Genomic DNA, 15,428 nt, shown 5'->3' on the forward strand with positions numbered 1-15,428 from the left:
CAACAGGGATGGGGGTTGGAGCATTACAAGGATGTCCTTACTGGGGAGCGATGTTGGGTGCAACAGCGGGGAGGGGCACTGTGGCCATTCCTACCTGGGATTTCCTTGAGGAGGGGAGAGAACCCCATCTTCCAGAGGTGCTGGATGAGGTGGTGGGTCTGTGATCTGAAATTCTGTGCCCTTGTCTCATCTCTGATGGATGCCCTCCCACCAGTTGCTTTCAGGCCATGAACCCTTTTCCTGACTCTGTCTGGAAATCTTTCCTGAGGACAGTTAGGTCCTGCCTTCTACCTGGCACTCTGTGCCCACCTGGGGGCCAGTGGGAACTCTACTCAGATTGTTCTTTAATCATGTTGGGAACCAGGGTGTAGGAACTGGGAACTCTGAATCCGCCGGTCTTACCTTGAATGTCTTGCCACCGCCGCCACCACCACCTCCAGGCACCACACTGCACACAGCATATCTCTCCTTCAGGCAACCCCAACTCCTTGGTATCCCAAACACAGCTTTCCTATTTCTGTGCTTGTGGATCCTGTAACTCCATCCCCCAGCAGAGGGATGCCAGGTAGGGAAGGCTAGACATCCCTTTGCTACCTTGCCATCTGGGTACCTCCCCTGGCCCTGGCCTAACAGGGTTTCCATCCCAGGGCAGGACTAGCCAATCACAGCTGCCCTGGAATCTCCCATGTTTTCCTCTCATTTCCTAGACTCTTACCCAGGACCTCTTCTCTTTGGACAGCAAGTCTCCCAAGATGGGACCCTAATCCTTCTGTCAAAGCAAGGGCTGGGATACAGGAGGCTGAGAGAGGGCATCTCCAGGGAAGGGGAGAGGAGACAGGAGCAGAGAGGCAGCTCAGAAATCCCGCTTGCTCCCTCCACTCCCCTCCCTTCCTCTTTTCTGACATTTCCCCCCCTCCCCCAGCTGTGTTAACAGGCTGCCTTTAAAAGTCTACTTTATGGGATGGAGACCCCAGAGGACTTTCCCTCTATCCTCAAAACGTTTCCACAAGGAAACCCATTAAGCTCCTGCCTTCATTCTCTGCCAAAAAAGACCACATTTTTCCCACCCCCTAAAACTCTCTCCTAGGAGTTCGCTGCTAATTTTCTATATTTTCCCATGAGCAGGGCCCTCTCCTTTCCCTCCCATGTGACTAGACCCACCCCACTGCCACATGCCAACGAGATAGGAGCTTCTTGTATAAATCGGACATCTTGCCTTTGCTAGGAAGTCCTTTCTGTTTGACTGTATCCCTGCTACTGAATTTATCATTGCCCACCCCAGGGGCCCAACTGTTACAGGATCCCTGCTGTGTGTCAAGTGATTAATGGTAGAATTTCACTTACTCCTCACCACAACCCTGTGAACAGAGACATTATTCCCAGTTTTACAGAGAAAGAAAAAAGCTCAGAGAGGTTAAGTAAGACACCCAGAGTCACACAGCTAATAAAGTGATGGAAGCAGGTTTTGAATCCAGACCTGCTTGATGCCTAAGAAGAGAAGCACAGGAGTTGCTCTGCCAGAACTGAGTTGAAACTGAAGGCTCCCTCCAGGCCCATCTCTATCTTTTCTTCTCTCCAAACCCCCACCCTACTCCCAACTGCTGCCCCTTTGACTTCTCTCTGCTTTTTCCCTTCTTTGCTTCTCCAGCCCTAATCCCAACCTCCAAGATAATGACCCTGTGCTCCATCTTGTGTCTGGATGCCGTTAGAGAAAGTTAAGATAGGAACCCCACAGCAAGCCCCAGTTTCCCTCCATTGGGATCCTAATCTGCTACCTCTGCTTCCACATTCTGAGCTACCCTCTTTCCCCAGTTCTCAGGTCCTAACTGTGTGCTCTTCCTGCCCTTGGAGCAAGGATACATTCTCTTGGATTCAGTTTGGCATGGAGTTCCCCACTCTGGGCTAGAAGGGGTAAAGAAGATCTGGCTCTGTGCCTACCCACTCTTTACATGAGGCAGAGAGGACCCTGGCATCCGTTCCCTTACTCCAGCGCATGAGTCAAGAGTGAGCTTAGAGATTTTTCCTTCATGCCCTTTGACTCATGCTCCAGAATAAGGGGAGGGATGCCAGGGTCCTCTCTGCCTCGTGCAAAGAGGGACCACACACACAAGTCCTCTTTCCCTTCTAGCTTCAACCCCTCCCGCTGTGCCTTTCTTAGCAGGAGTCCCATCCCCGCCCTCTAGAGCCAAGCCCTTCAGCAGCATGGGGTAGCGCCATGGGTGGGAGATTTTGTCATCTAACCCTAGTTACTCCCATTCAGGCCACACCTGAGCCTCTGCCTGTGCGGATAGAAATGGAAGGGCAGCTGAGGCTCTCTGGGAAGGCTGGCCATGCCTGGGCTGGGTTCACAGCTCAGCTCTGGCCTGGGGGAAGGGCTGGGTGGGAACCACGCTCAGATTATTCCTTAATCATGCTGGGAACTCTCGGAGAGAATCTGCCAAGAAATTTACCGGCACCAGCTGTGTTACCCCTTGAGACTTCAGGGCCAGAGTTTCCGGGGCCGGAGCATGGGGCTCCTGGCTCCCTTTCTCCTTCCCAGCTTTCCCACACCCGGAATCGGGGACGGGCGGGAGAAGGGGGTGTTAATGAGGGGGCGAGGTGGGCCGAGGGGCTCCAGCGTCCCAAGTGCCCCGAGGGCAGGCGACTAAATTCGGGGTGCGGCTCCCCCACCCCCATCCCGCACATCCCTCTGTCCTCAGGCGTGACCTTCTCGGACGTGGTGAGCGCCACGGAGCCGTGTAAGCCGTGCACGGAGTGCGTGGGACTGCAGAGCATGTCGGCGCCCTGCGTGGAGGCCGACGACGCCGTGTGCCGCTGCGCCTACGGCTATTACCAGGACGAGACGACCGGCCGCTGCGAGGCGTGCCGCGTGTGCGAGGCGGGCTCGGGGCTCGTGTTCTCGTGCCAGGACAAGCAGAACACCGTCTGCGAGGAGTGCCCCGACGGCACGTACTCCGACGAGGCCAACCACGTGGACCCCTGCCTGCCCTGCACGGTGTGCGAGGACACGGAGCGCCAGCTGCGCGAGTGCACGCGCTGGGCCGACGCCGAGTGCGAGGGTGAGAGCCCGGGGCTGCGCGGTGCGGAGGGCGCCCACCCCGGTGGGCAAAGTCTACAAGGGTCCGCCCATGGCCTGCAGGGGCAGCCCCCATGGCCTCGAGCCAGCAGACACCCTCCTGATCTTTCCCACCAAAGGACCCCATCCACTGTTAGCCTCTCTGGGCTAAGTGTTTGGAAAGCATCCTCCCAGGCCGCACTCGGTTCCCACGCTTTGGTAATCTGTGGCTGCCGGCTTGGGACTGGGTGGGTGGCAGAGAGGTGGCCTCTGTGGCCAGAGCACAGATAGTGCATGTTTGAGCCTGAGGTAGACTCTCTGAACTGGAGAAGGGGTCTAGGACCCTCCAGAACTGGGACCCTTTGGCTCTGAGACCCACTGTGGCTCTGGGACTTAGGATGGAGTCTGCCACACTCTCACTTACTGAGTGATGTCAAGAAGGTCACTTTGGTTTCTGGACCTCAGTTTCCTACTGGTCACAGGGTTTCCAGGTTAGGGACAGGGGCTGGTTCACGTCACCTTGTTGGGGAGGGGTCAGAAGTCACTGTTACAATTTAGCCAAGGATGAAGTGAGACCCGGGGAACACTGAGGAGATCGTGGGAACAGGGGCGCTTTGGGATAGAGAAGGAAAGGAAAGCAGCAGGCTTGGGGTTTGGGAGCCTGAGGATGCGGCAGGTGCATGTGGAGGGCCCTCAGCTCCCCGGGGGGATGGGAGCTGGGTATGCCCGCCTTAGTCGGATGGGCAGTTCCTGGCGTGGGAGGAGGAAGCCCTGTGGTAGCCAGGGCAGAACTGTTTTGGTCCCCTGGTTGGTGACATCCATCGTGGGAGAGGGGTTGACTGCCTTTACTTTCTATCGCTCTATGACTGGGCACCCGTGTAGCTATTTTCCTTTGGGACCTAACCCTCAGGGGGCTCTCTCATTTTGAGCAGGCAACAAGTGCCTCCTTCTGGGAGCCCTGAGTTGGACAGGAGAGAGCTGGCCTTTGCCCCAGTCTGCCAGCACTTAGTTCCCAGGAGATCCCCCTTTGTGGTTGGGGCAGCACAGCCTCTGCCTTCAGTCTGCCTGCAGTTGGATGGGGGAGGCAGATCCCCTGCTGTGGAGAGCCTCTGCTCTGACACACCCGTGCCGGCCTTCCAAATCCTGTGATCCTCTGGTGCCGGGACCTCAGGGTGGAGAGGGCTGTTAAGCTGGGCTGAGGCCAAGCATGTGTGTGAAGCTTCCTGCACTGGGATGTGGGGTTGGGGTGGAGCAGTGGGATGTGGTAGTTCCGGGGGCAATTGCCCTGGCCCAGGAGACAGGCAAGTAGCATCAGGTGCAGGGCAGAGCAGGGGGAGTTTCAGCAGCCTGCAACGGGCAGCGGGTGGCACGCTTCTGTGGGCAAGTTGGGACCAGCTGGTGGGGGGTGGGAGTTAGGGGTGCAGTTAGAGCAAAGAAAGGTGCCAGCTGGGAGAGGGGTGGGCTCTGCCTTTACGGGCATTCACAGATTCCTTCCAGATACCACTCTGCTTTTCCAGCCACCCTGAAGGGGTGTGTTTGTCCCTGCCCCTCTTCTCCTTCTCCCTCGGAAGGGTTACATGTCAGCTCCAGGGCAGGGGGGAGCATTTCAGGAAATGGAATTTGACTTGTGGTAGTTTGGCTGTCCCCCTCCCCTCCAGTGCAGGGTATATTCCTTGCATATACATTTCAGGTGTCCACATGGTGACCCACCCACCTTGAGGGCAGAACCTGACCCTCTAGCCCTCAACTAAAGAAATTTGGGTTTAGGAGGAGTAACCCAGTCCTTCTTTCCACCCCCCCAAGTCTGAGAGCTCCTATGCCGGAAACGGCTGTCAGGACCTGCCAGGGGCTTAGTGGATTGGAATGCCAGAGGACGTGGTCACATCTGGATCTCATCCTCGCCCTCTGTTAGGGGGGCATTCGGGAGACTAGGGGAAAGCGCCCTGGAAGCGCTGTCTTCAGCCTGGTCTGGCTCCCACCCTCCCTCAGCTCTTCCCCTCTGCTCCTAAATCTCTGTGACGCCTGATTCACTGACCTTCCACCTAACCGTGCCTTCAGCCTCTGGGTTCAGGTCACTTGAGCAGAGCTGTACCCTCAGCCTCGGGGGTCAGGTTGCCCCTCCAGCTGGCCCAGTCCCCTAGCCAGGCAAGAGAAGACCCTCCCCAAACCAGTGCCTTGTCAGAAGGTAGGGCTGTGTCTCCTCCACTCCCTGCCCCACCTCTTCCACCCTATCCTTCCCAGGACTGAGATGAGGGAGGGGAGGGATAGGGCAGCAGATGGCAGCCCCCTCGCCAGTGCCAGCCAGATGGATTCCAGAGTCACATCTGGGGACCTTATTCTTCAGAAGGTGCTGAAAGTGGGGGCCTTTGAAGCATCTTTGCCTTGAGCCAAGGAGGTCTAGGAAACCAGTGGGCAGCTTCAACTCCAATTTGGGTGGGCAAACTTGAGGGCTGAGTGGGGCAGATCTGGGGAGCAAAGTCCCTGCCCTTCACCCCAGTGGCTTGTCCTGTCTGCTTTCCCTCCCTGCCTCAGGCGTGGGAAGCGAGGATAGATGGGGTAGGCAACTTTGCCCAGACAGGTACCCCCAGGTCATCCAGAGCCCACAACCCCAGGTACTGCCTTCAGCTGGGTGAAAGAATGGAAAATACCACCCACTGCTGCCAGGGAGTGCTCAGTCCCCTACCAGGGGGGCTGGCAATGCCCAGCTGATAGGAAAGAACCTCAGTAGGTGGCAGAGCAGTCTCCTTCCTCTGAGACAGGGCAGTGCCTGGTCTGTGGGCTTGCTCTCCGCCAGCAGTCCTCATCCTTTCCCACTTGGGTTTGGGCTGTCTGACACTGTCTTCTCTGGATGGCAAGATCAGATGGTATGGGGGCTACACAGGGCAGGAAATAGAGGCTAGCCACTATCCATGGACTGGCTGGAGGGAAGCAAGCCAGCTGTGCACCTCCCCACCCTGCCTGAGCCTAGAGCTAGGACACGAGAGCCTGGAAAAAAGGCTGGATGCCAGCTCTCAGAGGGTGGTGCATCGGACAGTACCTCTCTGCCACACCTGATTACTCTTACCCTTCTTTAGGACAGGGATGACTGGGACCACTAGGACAAGCTGGGGCCAGAGAAATTACATTCGCTATCCTGCCTCCAGCTGGAGGCACCCTAGTGCTTATTTACTTCTTTGTGTGTTTATCTCCAGGCGAGGCTTCTGGGTACCCAGAGTAGGCAGAGTTGAATTATAGGGTCACAGCTTTCCCCGAGATGGAAAGGAGCTTGAAGACTATCTTTTAATATCCCCATTCTATAGATACGGAAATTGAGGTCCTGAGAGTTGAAGGAACTGGTCCAGAGTCACACAGGAAGTCAGTGACAGAGCTGAAGGGGGCCGAGGGCTGTTGATTCTTAGATCCTTGGTTTTCTCCACCATTGTGATGTCATATAGCCAATCCCAGCCCACACCTGTATGTGTAGCCGCCGGGCATACAAGCACCTGGGGCAAGGCCGGGGCTGGGGTAAAGCTCTGGGGGTCAGGATCTAGGGGAGGGACTCGGGGGAAAGTGGGTCCTCACTCCTGTAGCCTTTTCTTCCAGAGATCCCTGGACGTTGGATTACACGGGCCACGCCCCCTGAGGGCTCCGACAGCACAGACCCCAGCACCCAGGAGCCCGAGGTACCTCCAGAGCAAGATCTGGTAACCAGCACTGTGTCAGATGTGGTGACCACGGTGATGGGCAGCTCCCAGCCTGTGGTGACCCGAGGTACCGCCGACAACCTCATCCCTGTCTATTGCTCCATCCTGGCTGCTGTGGTTGTGGGCCTTGTGGCCTACATCGCCTTCAAGAGGTGAGAGGGGGAACCTGAGACAGGGAGCCAGATCTTTGGCCTCAGGGAGAGCTTTGCTGCGACCATGACCTGAAAATGCACACACTCTTTTAACTCAGCCCCAAACCAAGCTCATCCTCACTTGCCATCAACTTCACGCTGAAGTCTTTACTTCAAGGTGTGGCAGGCCCGTCCTGCCCTGGCGTCAGCACCTCCCCACCCGCACTGTCCTCCCCTGCCTGACTCCTCAGCCTCCAGCTGCACACAGAGCTGCTTTTACCAGCTGCTTGCATCCTCATTCCCTGGACCCCATTTATTCACACAGTTACCTGTGTGTGTGTGTGTATCTTTCTTTCCCATGTCGCACATGGATATTATGGCACTCATGTCCAGAAATCCAGGATGTGGAGAAGAACTCGAAAGCATTTTAGATGTTTAAATGCATTTTCCATTCTTTAGAAAAAATCATCAAAGAAATAACATGGTTGTTTGGGATAATGCAGAGACGACCAATGTCTTGTAAAGCAAAAAGTCGTAAAACCTCCTTTTATCTCTCCAAATCCTACCTACCCCTCTCCTCTTTGGACTCTGTTTGGAATGGATCCCTTCCAGCCATTTTCTATGCATTTATAAACACATGTGTATAAAACCTTTTATAGTTATATGTACATGCAGGTTGGCTTTCTTTTTTTTTAATTATCAATGTGATCACACTCTACATATTCTGCAACTTACTTTTTCACTGATCTCCCTTGGGAGAGCTTTCCTCAGAACATATAGAATTATCTGATTAGTTATAACTGCTCATTCAATAATATGGGTGGAGTATAATTTATTTAACCAATCTCCTATAGATGGACATTTGGTTTGCTTTTAGTTTTTCCTTATTGCTTATAATAGCAGGGGAAATCCTCACACGTACGCCTGCACACATGTGGGAGTACTTTAGAAGGAAAGATTGGGAAAAGTGAAATTCTGGGAAGTCATTTATTTGTGCACCATTCGTCCCATGGACATTTACTGAACACCGGCCACATACACCAAGCCCTGGGTGCCGCTGTGCCCTCACGGTGCTTCCATTGTGGGCCGGGGGAAGGAATGTAGAGGGCAGGTATGAGAGAGCCTCCCGTGCTGGGCGGGGGTTAGGGACCAGCCCCCACCAGGCCTCTGGTGCCCATGCGCCAGAGCACAGACACTTTAGCCACATGGCCGTGTGGCTCCTCAGGCTCTGAGACTGGGCCTATGCTCCGGCTCCAGGTGGAACAGCTGCAAGCAGAACAAGCAAGGAGCCAACAGCCGACCTGTGAACCAGACACCCCCACCAGAGGGGAAAAGCTACACAGCGATAGCGGCATCTCTGTGGACAGCCAGAGCCTGCATGACCAGCAGCCCCACACGCAGACTGCCGCAGGCCAGGGTGAGTAGCAGGGCCGGGCGGGGGGGTACTGAGGCAGGGAGAACAGGAGTAATGAAGATTAGACTGTAGGAGGGACTGCAGAGGGGCTGGCTGCAGGCCTCTGGGTGGAAGAGGTGGGGTGAGAGAGTGGGTAGCAGAGGCCCTTGCCAGTGGAATGACTTGGGAAACAGAAGCTTTGACAAACTGGAGCATCTAGACTCATCAAGCTAATTGTCCCCCAGAGCTAATTACTCCTCAGAGTGGCTGCAATTAGCCTCCTGCCCAGGACTTCTGGGGAACAAGTAGTTAATTATGTCCCCTAATTGGTGGCCCATAGCCCAGCTCCAGACACTTGCTGCAGTTGAGTCTAGGACCAGAAGTCCTGTCTCCTCTGCCTTGATTAATTGCTGGGGGGCGGGGGCAGGGAAGTTAGGGGCTGGGGATGGCTCTGGAGCTAAGGATGAGGAGAAGACATGAGTCAGCATCCCCCAGGTGCCTCCACTGCCCTGCCCACATCCAGGACTGCATCTTGGGCATTCCTCTGCTTTTAGGCTCTTGGGTCCTCCCCAGACTGAGAGGAGAAGTGTCTCAGCCCTTCTTGGGTCTTATTCCAGGCCCCCACACCCACTGTGGGAGAAAGGGGGTCTAGTGGGTAGTGCCTGACTCCCCCTGGGTTCTTGGCAGCCCTCAAGGGTGATGGAGGCCTCTACAGCAGCCTGCCACTGGCCAAGCGGGAGGAGGTGGAGAAGCTGCTCAACGGCTCTGCGGGGGACACCTGGCGGCATCTGGCAGGCGAGTTGGGTTACCAGCCTGAGCACATAGACTCCTTCACCCACGAGGCCTGCCCAGCCCGCGCCCTGCTGGCCAGCTGGGCCGCCCAGGACAGCGCCACGCTCGACACCCTCCTTGCGGCCCTGCGCCGCATCCAGCGCGCCGACATCGTGGAGAGCCTGTGCAGCGAGTCCACGGCCACGTCCCCCGTGTGAGCCGGCCCGGGAGCCCCTGCCCTGCCCCCACATTCGGACGACTGACGCTCCAGCCAACCCCTCGGGTCAGAGCTGCCCGCCTCTGGGCAGGGCCTCAGAGCTGGGCCCCCAAACCACAGCCCCGTCGCTGCTCCCGTGTGGCCCCACCGCCTCCAATCATTGCTTCTCCCTCTCATGCCGCAGGTGCCCCTGCAGCCTCTCCCACCCTCTCTGCCCCCTCGCCATCTCAGGCCTCCTGCTCGCTTCTCGCCCTGTTTCTCGGGGTGCCAGCCCCTCCCACCTTAGCAGGTTGTCATATCTGGGAGGCTGACACCAGGGATGGTGGTGGGGGCATGACAAGGCTCCAGAGACTCAGAGGGAGAGACTGAGGAAGCAGAGCCATGGACACTACACTGTGAACTCGGGGAACGAAGGAGCACCTGTATGGCCTAAACCTCTCTCAGCCCCCTTGCCTCCTCCCCTGTGGCCTAAGACGAAGAGCCTCAGAGGTTTATCAGAGCTGGTAAGGGGGTTGAAATCTAGTCTATCCCCCTCCTTGTATAGGACCGTGAGGCCCAGAGAGAGATTCATTTGCCCAAAGCTTCCAGCAATGGAGAAGCCAAAGATGAGCTATCCCCTCACCCTGAATGAGGAGCGCAGACCTCAGGCTTGCTGGAGGGGACCAGACGACCCTCTGGCAAGTGTCTCACAGCCAAACCCAATCTGCTCTTCACCATCTCCAGATCTATCTAGCCCCTGTGAAGGGCAGGTACTTCACCCAAGGCCTGACCCCCTGGTCTGTCCTGACCCCAGTCAGGGTTGGGGTTTGTGGCGAGGGGTGTGGCTTCCCTCTGCCTGTCCCCTCAGGTATGTCAGTGTGACATCTGTGGTGTGGCAGTCTGTAAGTATTTGCCATCCCAGCATAGACTTGGAGCTAACACAGGCAGCATCTTCCCCTGGAGTCAGCCTTGGGGGTCGGGGACTAAGGACCGCCCCCCCTGACCTGCAGCATGCAGATTCAGAGAGACACACACAGGATGAGAAATCTTGCTTCTCTCCAAGAGTTCTTTCTCTTGGGCCAAGGCCGGATCCTGCTGGGGCAGCTGCCAGAGAAGCATCGAAGGGAATTGAACTCTGCTCGCCGTCTTCCCTCACCCCCGGTTTTGGCAGGCCAAGGACGACTGAGGCTTGAGCTGGCGCCTGCCTTCCAAGGGCCTGCACGTGGAGGAATGCTCCCCCCTCCACCCTTTCCCTGCAAGCACGGGTTTGGCTGGGCTCTGGAGGCTGCAGTGAAAAAAAGTGGACCAGTGTGGGAACGCAGCAGGAAGAAACGGAGTTAGAGTGTGGCCCATCGAGGGTCTCTTCCGAGTTTAGACGACCCTTCAAAGGACTGTTTCTTTCCTAGCTTGGTACCAGAAAGGGGCCATGAGGTCCCTCCTGGCCTGTTTTGCTTGATGTTGGAATGAGTGTGGCCCCCCTCTATTTAGCATGAACGAGCCCCAAGCAGGGTGCGCACTGCCAGCCACCCCCTCCCCAGCCCAGGGGTCTCTCACCCCTGTATAAGGGACTGGGGACATTGTACATAGACCACACTTCTTTGACCTGAATCAGTAACGGGAGGAGGAAACTCACCTGCTGACCCCTCACCTGTGAATCTGGGGAGTGGGACAGAGTCTGAGGTATTTATTTTCCTCCCCAGCCGCGGGGGAGGGGGTTGGAGGTTGCAAGTATGTTTTAGCATGTGTTTGGTTCTGGGGCCTCTCCTGCCTCCCTTTGGGCTGAGATGGAGCCTTTTTGCCCAGTCCCTCCCGCAGCTGGGAGCTGTGAGCTCCACATTCCTTGTCACCCTCCCTGTCGCCTGCCCCTTGCATCCTGTGTAATCATTTCTTGGGTCCTCCTGAAACCTACACATAAAACATAAATGATGAACATTAAATAGCAAAGAAAGAAAAATCGTACAGAGATTTTCTGGAAACATACGTGGTTTGAGTTGGTAGGGGGTTGTGTGTGTGTGTGGTAGGGACCTGGGTATAATTTCCAATTCGGTGAGTTCCTGTCCTATTTTTCTCCCCCCACATAATGGGGAAGTTTTAACAGAAATCCAGCAAATTCACATGTGTCACCATGGAGTTAAGTGGGATGAAGACAGAGTGGGGGGCCTTAGCTGCCAGACCTTGGCGAGGGAAAGTGAAAATGGCCATGCAGGAAGCTGGCCAGCTATGAACTTGACCAGATGTCAGAAGTGAAACTGACCACCGGGGAGCCAGAGGCTTGCTAGGAGGGCCAGGTCACAACCCCACAGCTCCCAGCCACCCACATGACCTGGGAGGCACCCCTCAGCCCAACACACAAGCGCACACACACAGTCCTGCTCCAGATGGCCTGGCAGGAGCCTGGCTGGCCCAGCCTGAGGTGGGCAGGCCCCTCCCCTGTGGCTCTCCCAGGCAGGTCCCAGCCCCAGCTCCCACCAGCCTGGCTTTGCGCCCTGCCTGGCCCAGGAGTTGCAGACTTCCAGGCCCTGGGCCTGTGCCCCTCTCCCAGGCTGGCCAGACAGCTGGTTTGAGCTGCTCAGCTTGTGGTTGCTAGGGAATGCCACGGGAGGCTTGCTTTCCCACAAAGAACAGCAAACAAGCCTTCCTGATCTTGGGATCCTGGGAAGGGCCAACCGGACCCCAGCCAAGAGTTATGTGTGAGGTGGAGGGAGGCGTCTTCCGTCCACCACTCCCAGCTTGTGAGGGTTGTGAGGAAGGTGGTGGGGAGGGGCAGTGATTTAGAGTCAAAATCAGAAATGATCCTGGGTCTTGGGTAACCCCACTGTGATGGGAGAGACAGACTCTTAAGGGACCTTGCCTCCAAAGAGGGGACACAGCCCCAGACTTGAGGATGCCTCTAATCTGATGCGGGAGGCACAATTCCTGTCCTAGAAGAGCCCCCATTCTGATGGGGGAAATGCCTCTAATTTGGTGGGGGAGAGCCAGATGCTGCGTGTGGAAATAAGGAGATGCAGACCCTTCCACAGTCTTAAGTTCTTGACGGGGAGGCAGCAGACAGCCCCTGATGGTGCACAGTGCCATGCTAACGGTGAGTGGGAGTCCCCTCCCAGGGGTTAGGGAAGGTTTGCCAGGAAAGAGACACTGAGGCTAAGCCCTACTGAAGTGGAGTCAACAAGCTGGGGGAGGAGAAATTTCCTGGCAGAGGAATCAGCGCAGCAAAGGCCCTGAAGAGAGAACAGAGCACACGGGCCCTGGGGAGACTCCTGTGCCTGGAGTCCAGAGAGCGAGTCAGTGGGGCCAGACAGGGAAGGGCTTACAAAGAGACACATTAAAGCTACCTGGACTAATCTTAGAACACTGGGGAGCCACTGAGGGGGATTAAGCAGGGGATGCCATAGACAGGTTTCCATCTCAGAAAGCACAGCTCTGGTTGCTATGAGGGGCATTAGGGTGGGACAGGATAAGAGGGCCAGGAGGTGGAAGTGAGAGGTAAAGGAGGAGCCACAGAGCTGGCAAGAAGAGGGCATCGTGAAAGCTCCTTATAGCACACGGGATGGGATAGGAGGTGTGGAGGTAACTGACGCTGGTCTGGGGCTCCTGGGGACAGTGGGGCAGAGAACCCGAGAGACAGTGCCAGAGATTCACACCCACCCACCACCACATCGTGGAGAAACCCTCTTGTCCTCCTTCAGCCTAACTTTCATCCCTTCTCTAATTCCCCAGCAAGAGCAAAACTGCTTCATTGGTTCCCGATCTTTAATGTTGCCTCAGACGCTGTGTGAGACTCCTGCCACCCCCTCAGACGCTGTATGAGACTCTTGCCAACCCCTCCAGACTCACTGCCTTGCTCCATCTGTCCTCATCCTCACTCTATGCTTCCCCACACCAGCACTCTCACAGTTCTTCAAGCTTCAAGCTACAGGACCTTTGCACATGCTATCCCTTCTGACTTCAGTCCTGAATATTCATTGGAAGGACGGATGCTGAACTTGAAGCTTCAATACTTTGACCACCTGATGCAAAGAACTGACTCATTGGAAAAGTCAGTTCTTTCCCACCTGATGCTGGGAAAGATTGAAGTCAGGAGGAGAAGCAGATGACAGAGGATGAGATGGTTGGATGGCATCACCAACTCGATGGACATGAGTTTGAGCAAGCTCCAGGAGTTGGTGATGGACAGGGAAGTCTGATGTGCTGCAGTCCATGGGGTTGCAAAGAGTCAGACACGACTGAGCAACTGAACTGAACTGACTGATCCTTTCTGTACCATTCTTCCTTTCTCAAGTTACCTCCCAGTTCAGTGCTTCCTTGGGGAAAAGCTCTCACCGTATTCTGGATACAAATCAGGTTTTTTGAATCCAGGTTCAGAGAGCATCAGGTTCCACTCCTTCCCCGCCCCCACTGGTTGTGTCACATAGCACGTGGAATCTCAGTTTCCCCGGCCAGGGATCAAACCCATGCCCTCTGCTTTGTAAGCACGGAGTTTTAACCACTGGACCACCAGAGGAGTCCCCACAACTCCTTTTCTTTAAACTAGTTACCTCTCTTTGCATTTAGGCACCCGTCTGAGTGATTATTTGATTACTGTAATCTCCAGGAAACCAGCGACAGGGTCTGGTTTTGCTCACCTTCTAATCCTCCACACCTTTCCTGGCATACAGCTAGCACCCAATAAAATTTTGTTGAATAAATGGATGAATGTGCTCTGAAGCAGCACTGTCTGATAGAAATATAATGCAAGTGACATGATTTTCAATTTTTTAACAGCCACATTGTTGTTCAGTTGCTCCGTCATGTCTGACTGTTTGTGACCCAAGGGCTACAGTACGCCAGGCTTTTTTGCAGTACGCCAACAGTAAAAAGAAACAGGTGAGATGAGCATAATAATATATTTTATTTAGCCCAATATATCCAGTGTTTTCAACATATAATCAATATTTTAAAATCATTAATGATACGGTTTACTTTTTTCTGCTAAGTTTAAAAAATCCAGTGTGCATTTTATTCTTACAGCACATCTCAGTTCGGATTAACCCCTTTTCAAGTGCTCAGTAGCTGCGTTTGGCTGGTGGCTGCCATACTGAACAGCTAGCTCTAGCGTCAGCCCTCATTCTGAGCCCCCCAGTGGGCTCAGAGGGCAGATAGATGCTCCCTGGCTTCCTCCTGTGTCCTCAGTCTGTTTGGGCCCGAGGCCTATTGTTCTCTCCTTTCCACCCCTAAGGCCCCTCTCCTCTCCACTGTCTCTTTCATTCTCTAGGTTACAGGATGAGACCCTTCATCTTTGTCTGCTCATCACGGCCCCTTTTCTTCTCCTAGAGCCTCCCTCCCCTCTTTCATCTGGTGTAATGACGCTGAGATGAGTCTTGGAACAATAGGAGAGGCCTCTTTACCCAGTGGGGAGGGGCGTAATGGGGCCACCAAGCCTGCACTCCACAGGAAGAAGGGGCTCAGCCAGAGCTGGGGTCAGAAGAAGACCTCTCCCATGATGCTCGGGGCTGTGGGGTCTGCTGACCATATGCCTGGAGGAGGCAGCTCCTCTGATAATGCAAAGCAGATTCTTCCCAGCTCTGTGGCAGCTGATGGGCAGAAGGCCAGGCGACAAGACTGAGGCCCCAGGAATCTGGGTTCAGAAGAGCTGAGGTCAAGAGTACTCCTTCAGCCTCCAGCCCCCTGACTCCCCCCAATACCCCTGCCCTCATACTGACCTCTCCCAACCACACCAGGCTCCAGATCACCCTCCAGCTCCATCAGAGACCCCCAGTTCTCAGCACACATCCTTGGGGATCTTTGATGCAACTCCTCATTGAGAAGGGCCCCCAGCATTCTTCTTCTCAAGGCAGACCCTGAGTGGGGCTCTTCATTTTGGGCCTGGGATCATTCCTCCCAGGCCCCACTGAAACTTAAGGCTTTTCACATTAGTCCCAATTTCCATACCCCATTCCACCTATTCCAATCCTCCAAACATCTCAGAGGTGAAGCCTAGATCATTTCTCTAAGGCTATGTCATGCAAGAACATTAAGGAACATTCCAACTCTCATCCTCTATTCCTCCAAGGGCACTCAATCCTGCCCTCGTCCCACAGCATCCGGGCACTTCCCAGTTCCCATATTCCCCTCCCAGCAATCCCTGTTCCAGCTGCTTCCAGCAACATTCCCAAAGGGCTCCTGGGAGAGGTGTGATTGGGTCTCCTCCCAGGGCAGGAAC

At 55.3% G+C, this 15,428-nt stretch overlaps 1 protein-coding gene across 1 annotated transcript in view; it reads left to right on the top strand.

Moving 5' to 3' along the window:
- The window catches only part of NGFR (nerve growth factor receptor), an 11,995-nt gene extending 812 nt beyond the window's left edge, over positions 1-11,183 (top strand). The window contains 5 exon segments of the mRNA XM_010842765.1: positions 2,700-3,059; positions 6,638-6,890; positions 8,127-8,191; positions 8,194-8,286; positions 8,950-11,183. Of these exon segments, the coding sequence (XP_010841067.1) occupies positions 2,774-3,059; positions 6,638-6,890; positions 8,127-8,191; positions 8,194-8,286; positions 8,950-9,251 (999 nt within the window). The 5' untranslated portion in view covers positions 2,700-2,773 and the 3' untranslated portion in view covers positions 9,252-11,183.
- Positions 11,184-15,428: the final 4,245 nt, after the last annotated feature.

The sequence above is a fragment of the Bison bison genome, unplaced genomic scaffold (genome assembly GCF_000754665.1).
Source record: "Bison bison bison isolate TAMUID 2011002044 unplaced genomic scaffold, Bison_UMD1.0 scf7180017864180, whole genome shotgun sequence".
NCBI classification, from domain to species: domain Eukaryota; kingdom Metazoa; phylum Chordata; class Mammalia; order Artiodactyla; family Bovidae; genus Bison; species Bison bison.